At 34.8% G+C, this 7,544-nt stretch overlaps 1 protein-coding gene across 1 annotated transcript; it reads right to left on the reverse strand.

Moving 5' to 3' along the window:
• Positions 1 to 268: 268 nt before the first annotated feature.
• On the reverse strand, positions 269 to 1,217 carry LOC126971099 (spherulin-2A-like). Its single transcript, XM_050817283.1, has one exon. It carries the CDS (start codon positions 1,211 to 1,213, stop codon positions 341 to 343), a length of 873 nt encoding a protein of 290 aa, XP_050673240.1. The 5' UTR covers positions 1,214 to 1,217; the 3' UTR covers positions 269 to 340.
• Positions 1,218 to 7,544: the final 6,327 nt, after the last annotated feature.

The raw sequence follows: 7,544 nt of genomic DNA on the forward strand, positions 1-7,544 counted from the left end.
TGGTGAGGGAATAGTGTGCCGTACGGCACTATCGATTTTGGTGTTTATGCCCTAGTGCCCTGGGGCACTTGCCGATTACGGAAGGCTATAGCTTGAAAAAGTACAGAGGCTACCTTTTATTGCAAAAAATAATGCAGGGGTTGAAATAGGGGATAGGAGTTTGTATGGAAAATCGTCATTAACGAATATAAAACCATGAAACTTTGTATTTAGGCACATGGTAAGAAATAATTTATAAATATTTGACGAATAATGATAAAGTCGAGGCTAAACGCTACTAATTAAATATTTATTGAAGACTAACATCAAACTTTAAAATACATCACTATGGTTGTCACAATCACAATGGTTGTCCAGTTATCTTGTCATATACTTTCAAAGAATGATCAACAAAAATTCCAATGTTAATATTTTCTACAATAGTTATTTCCGTCTCCATTTCTCCATTTTTCATTACACTTATAATAGAAGGTCCATAAAAGTGGTGTCCATTCAACGGTTTATTAAAATGAACGGCAACATTTCCCCTCAGAGTTGCAAGATAGGTTATCTCCATTCTTATTGATCTTCTATTAGCAGACAAAACTGCAGACACTGATTGACCCGGTTTCAATTCAGTTTCAACTGCACTAGTAGCTCCAATTGTGGTAGTTTCTGATTTTTCTTCGCTTTTACCCCAAGTAGTCGTCCATGAGAATCCCGTACTACCAGCAAATTTGGCGAATATTATGTTAATATCGTAACTTATTTCTTGAGACACAGTCCATTCTTTGTTCGTTATCCAGGATGTTGTTATGGTATTTTCAACTGATTGACTCAAAGCAGTATTAACTTTTACTGTGGAATTGGAGAAATTTTCAAAATCTTGAGACAGAACTATTGTAGGTTTCTGTTTGTCTTCCTTTACTGTTATAGATTTAATTGACAATATTCTTGAGACTTGCTCCCAATTGTTTGATTTATACAGATCGTTCCAAGGCGTCGGACTTTTAAGATAAACATTTTGGGGAGTGGCTTTAAAATGTTTTTTAACTGCTACTTTTAACTGTTTTCTGTTAAGATTAAATAAATTAATATCCGAGTCACTAATCACACTTATATCGTAGCCACTAAATTGTGCTGTTACTTCACTCGTTTTATCGGTTATTATATCAATATTTATTTTAGCTCTCACAATAACTAGAGATGCACAAAATAAAGTCAAATACAACATTATGTTGACTTGTTTAGGCAACAATCATATTATAAACTGAACTTTTTGACCGATTGATATACGTTTTGATAAAAACATAATCAAAGTTCGTAGTTTACATTCTTTACATAATAAATTGTTCGTATACTTACGGCTTATGCCGTAATTATTTTTAATTTAATAATCAATATAACTTATATTTGGTTTTAGTGTTAAATAATATTCACCACATGATTTTAATAAGCAAACTTCAATCTGTAGCTCGAGTGAGTCGAAATATATTTTACGAAATGGACGATTTGTGTCAACCAAATTAAAAAACTATTAGTGCAAAAAGGCTTTTTGTACTATATATTATGTCTTACACGTAGCTTTACAATGCACAAATAACAACTCTACAAGTGCGATTCGGACTTGCCCACTGAAGGTTCCGTTCATATAATTAGATATATACTTACCTATACTTGCAAATGGAAAAGGTATTTAATCATACTTCTTCATAAATCAAAAACTTTAATTCATCATATAAATAATTAAAATCTGTGCCTTCTTTACAATACCCCGGCATGACACGGTTAACTCAATTCAAAATTTGTACCGCCATTCCTTGCATATCGACATTTTTTTTATATTACGAATCTATTACTTTTCAGACATTATTCACCCTATACTTGTAGTATAAGACAGTATGACCTGCCAAATTTAATAGTTCTAGGTCAACGAAAAAATACCCTATACATTTTGACTCCTTAGAGAGTGTCGAAATAGGTATTTTTGCGGCATAAGAGGCCTATAAGAGTATCGTAAATATTTTGTCTTAACTTAGAAGTTTTTTAATTCACAGCTTCAAGAGATTGTAAGCCTTGAGTATATCGTTTAATATACGGAAACCTAAAAATATATATTATATACTCATTCAAAAACTGTTATTCATTAAACAATTCTTATTTTACTGTCATATTCTTACGATTTTATTAACAAATTAATGAATGCAAAACATAATATACTTATTCTTAACACTGTTTTGTTTCCTACAATATGAACGATAAGAGATAAGTAAGAACTTGAACTAAATTAGTCGGATATCTGGGTCAATAATAATTTACTCTAATATCGACAAATCTACCGTATTATAATGTCTGTAAATCTTAAGCGAATTAAAGTAATATTTTAGTTAGTTTAAATTATTCCCGCACCAGAAAATAAATGGACTTGACTCAAACCAAGGACACTGATTGTCTTGGTTCTATGACGGTGTGTATATGGGGTCTCCTTTTGTCTCCTACCGCTCAAATCACGGAGGTGTTCCGCTCAGGTTATTTAATACCAGCAGCCAAAATACTCTACTTACGTCAAATAGAAAGTAACGTCTGGCATTCCACAACGACGTGTTTTACTAGAAACTTTGCCACTTCTCGAAATCCCACTAGTCATCTGCAGCGGTGTTCCCGAAACGATACCACTCAGGGACCTGCAAGCTAAGAGCCTACCAATGCATCTCTCGATCTCTGATATTGCGGAAGCCCATGGGTGGGTGGCTTTTTTCATCACTGGCCCATTTTGTCTTGTTATATAAAAAAATAACAGCTTTAGTATGTACAGCATGTCTCAATCAGATTTATTATTATAAATCTATGCTTGAAAACATTTCACTAAACTTTTTTTTAATTTTCCCTTATTAAATTAAAAATATCAATTGAAAACATAATTATTAATCATATTCGATAACGAATTATCTTCCATGACAGTTTACGGTCAGGTTCACTTAATTTTTACAAAGGTTCTGAAATGTACGAGTACTAAGGTGTAAAGTACTGAATTTGTAGTAAATAACATTAAAATCATCAGGATCATTTCCATTTACATTAATTATATATGTACAATCACTATAAAATCTTTGGTCGTCTTAGGTAGTCTCTCATAATTTGTATATGTTTTACTTTCCAGAAATAATTATAGCTCGAATTCACGCATCCAACTTGTTTCAAATTATATAATAGTAAATTCAATAGTAAGGTGCATATTGCAATAGATATAAAATTAAATATATTTGGAAATTTTAATAAATATTTTTTGAACCTTTATAATTTGGATTAATCTCAACTGCAAAGCTTACAATTAATACAAATTATTTAAGTTTTCTTTAGTGTTAATTACGCCAATATTTGTTTTTAAAAACAAATATTTAAATAATTTGTATAATTATGGATTTCCGCAAAGTAACGCCTAATTCAATAAATTTTCTTACAATTAATAAATAAAGGCAACACTGTGCATACCTATAAGTTAGATGCAGATGAATATGTATGATGAAGTAGATGTAGATACATAAGGAATTATAAATAAGTCATAGTATTCATTGTATATGTAGTTGGTTAGTCTTTTTAATAAATAAACAAATTTAATATACACATTTCTCGTGTCAAGGTGTTTTTTACCAAACTCCTCTGAAACGGCTGAACCGATTTGTATGAAATTTTGTATGCATATCGGGTAAGTCTGAGAATCGGCCAACGTCTACTTTTCATACCCTAATTTTTTTTTTTTTGAAAATTTTATTAATTTTTATTTTATTATGATTCAGCATTGAAAAATACATATAACTCAAAATTTTCGCACTTCTACGAACTACAACTATTTTCGTATCGCAATTTTTATATTATTTTGTTCCATCCACAAATTCGCTACAGGGTTGCAAGATGGCAATCGAATACAATAATGTAGTACGATATATTTGGTAGGTCTGAGAATCGGTTGCATGTATTTTTATACCCCAATTTTTTTTAAATTATTTTATATGGCAATACATCGTTTGCTGGGGTCAGCTAGTATTGTATATGTTCGATTTTCCAGAAATAATTATTCAAAATCATCCTCAAATTCACCCATCCAATTCGTTTCAAATTGTATAATAGTAAATTCAATATTTTTTTTTTTAATTATATTCAATATTTTTTTTTATTACTTTATATGGCAATACAACGTTTGCTGGATCAGCTATCTTATTATATATTATTAATATAAAAACTTAAGAAAACTAAAATCCTTCTCAGAGTCCGAAATACACATTCATACTCAGTAGTTTACTCGTATTTGTAAAAGTAAAGCAACACCTTCATTAATCTCTTGCTTACTTGAAAGAAAATAAAAAGTATTGTTACCCCTAATGATAAATGTCCGTTGTTGTCCTTTTCTTGTGAACATCTGCTCTTTTATTTTGTTTAACAGACGAATATTATCTATCTACGAATTGTTTCGGACAGATTTATCTTGCTCGGACTTTTCAACGCAAAAGATTTTTCATCTCTTTGTACGTTTGGGTCGTTCATAGCGCTTGAAATTTAAGAAGCAATATTTTTGCTGTGGCTACCTGATTTGGAGATATGTTTTTTTTATAAAACAAGAAACTGGAAGACATTTATATTATCATATAATATAAGCTTGGTTATAGACAGTGTCTCAAAGAAAAAATTATGAAATAAATAAATAATAATATAATGTCCGCTTATCAGTGAAATTCTATTTTATTTTTTATTGAGGCACTTTTGAGATGCGGCCTCGGTTGCCTCGGCGTCCATAAGAGTTTTACTTGTAGTTTTTAATAAATAAAAATCGCAAGGTGCAAGGTTAGGGCTGTATGGAAGGTTTCTCAGTTATTCCACGTGTAACATCGCCAAATAATCAATTTTTTGCCTGGCGGGGTGTGACGAGGCGTAGTCGTGGTGAAGAAGATTCCTACTGCGAAGTCATCTCCCAAAATTTTTCCAATACAAGTGGCAAACAGTAATTGAGTATTTCACTCGACGGTAACTGCTTTTCGGTGCTCTAAAACAATTGTCGCGTAATGAGCTATCTTTTTGTAGAAAAGGGCAATGTTCTTTCTTCCCATGCTTCAATCTCTTTTGACTTTAGTTTGCAACTCCTCAGTTATAAAAATTTAATTTGTAACCAAATTTACGATGGAAATACTGTAACCCGTGCCTCTAGCGTTACGTACCAGTGCTCTGCCAACTGAGCTAACAGTTCGAGTGACGTATCGTCATAAAATACTGGAACCCGTGCCTCTGGCGTTACGTACCAGTGCTCTGCCAACTGAGCTAACAGTTTGAGTGACGTATCGTCATAAAATACTGTAACCCGTGCCTCTGGCGTTACGTACCAGTGCTCTCTTAACTGAGCTAACAGTTCAATTGACTTATCGTCATAAAATACTGTAACCCGTGCCTCTGGCGTTACGTACCAGTGCTCTGCTAACTGAGCTAACAGTTCGTGTGACGTATCGTCATAAAATACTGTAACCCGTGCCTCTGGCGTTACGTACCAGTGCTCTCCTAACTGAGCTAACAGTTCGAGTGAGTTATCGTCATAAAATACTGTAACCCGTGCCTCTGGCGTTACGTACCAGTGCTCTGCCAACTGAGCTAACAGTTCGAATGACTTATCGTCATAAAATACTGTAACCCGTGCCTCTGGTGTTACGTACCAGTGCTCTGCTAACTGAGCTAACAGTTCGTGTGACGTATCGTCATAAAATACTGTAACCCGTGCCTCTGGTGTTACGTACCAGTGCTCTGCTAACTGAGCTAACAGTTCGTGTGACGTATCGTCATAAAATACTGTAACCCGTGCCTCTGGCGTTACGTACCAGTGCTCTGCCAACTGAGCTAACAGTTCGAATGACTTATCGTCATAAAATACTGTAACCCGTGCCTCTGGTGTTACGTACCAGTGCTCTGCTAACTGAGCTAACAGTTCGTGTGACGTATCGTCATAAAATACTGTAACCCGTGCCTCTGGTGTTACGTACCAGTGCTCTGCTAACTGAGCTAACAGTTAGTGTGACGTATCGTCATAAAATACTGTAACCCGTGCCTCTGGCGTTACGTACCAGTGCTCTGCCAACTGAGCTAACAGTTCGAATGACTTATCGTCATAAAATACTGTAACCCGTGCCTCTGGTGTTACGTACCAGTGCTCTGCTAACTGAGCTAACAGTTCGTGTGACGTATCGTCATAAAATACTGTAACCCGTGCCTCTGGCGTTACGTACCAGTGCTCTGCCAACTGAGCTAACAGTTCGAGTGACGTATCGTCATAAAATCTTGTATGCTTTGTTCAACTCTCAGGTTGTGGCTTCATATACAGGCACTACTTTACAATTGATAGCCTGCCCAACCCCTATAATTGCATATTAGGAAATTGACTTGAGATGTCGGTCTTTTAAATCTAAATAATTACGAGTCCCGCCTAGTGTCTTTTGGTTTCGGAATAATACAAAAATGGTAAATCCAGCCTTCGTCAAACCTAAGTATGTCGAACACAGCATTTGAGTCATTCCGTGTCTTCCAATCATTTCACGGCACCAATAAATACGACGGAGTTATTGGGCCTCGGTCAAATTATGAGATATTCACCGGGTACAAGGCCTGACAGCTAAATGTTCATGGAGGATTTTATGCACTAGGCACATACTGGTGCCTAAGTTTGTCCAAATCTACCGATAGGTCACTTTTATCAGTTTCTATTTAACGCCCTACAACACTTATGATATTATCTTTAGTCGTCGCGTTGAAGGCCCTCCCTCATGCAGGTCATCGGTGAGACGTGATCATGTTTAGACACATTTAACCAGTGGTTCGAGATGAGGCTTCATCGTTAACGGTCAGTCGTAGTCTATCACAAAGACTTAGAATATACTAACGAATATACAAATAAAATGTGCAACAGAGATGCAGGAAGATAGAAGAGTTAAGCGAAAAAGGGTAAGCTATTGTTACTGTAACTGATATTAATTGACAAGTCGTTTAATTCAGCCACGCTTCGCATAGGCTTCTTTATATTTTGAATAATAAACCACTACCTAACAATAGCTCACAATAACACATTAAAGTAATCAAAATCAGTCACGTCTGATGGGCACCTGTTAGTCTATGGCAAAGAAGTGGAAGTGGCATGTGGGCGTTACCCTGTCGCCACTATTGTGTACAAATGTACCTACTCGAAGCTCAAGTGAGACCAGTCGTTTGATGTCAAGTGAAGCATAATTATTATGGCCTATCATAATTTTCTTGTCGATGACATCGAAAGCAGAGCAGAATGACAGCGAAGATTTTCTCGCCTGAAATACATACCCCCTTATTCATAATAGTCTGCTAACTTTTAGTTAATTGCTAATTCTCACTCTGTCTTCTTCTATTGACCTAAGTCAGAATGAGAAAAAACACTCCTATGCGGCTGTTTAAAGTAAGCGGACCATTATGAATAATGGGGTAAATATACAATTTTCAATTTGCCACCAACTCGTAAAACAAGTGAAAAATAAACTCAAAACTCTAAATACTCAATAATATTA

Source organism: Leptidea sinapis, chromosome 1 (assembly GCF_905404315.1).
Source record: "Leptidea sinapis chromosome 1, ilLepSina1.1, whole genome shotgun sequence".
NCBI classification, from domain to species: domain Eukaryota; kingdom Metazoa; phylum Arthropoda; class Insecta; order Lepidoptera; family Pieridae; genus Leptidea; species Leptidea sinapis.

Coding starts and splice junctions, on each gene's coding strand:
- LOC126971099 (XM_050817283.1), bottom strand. CDS start 1,213: ATGTTGTATTTGACTTTATTTTGTGCATCTCTAGTTATTGTGAGAGCT.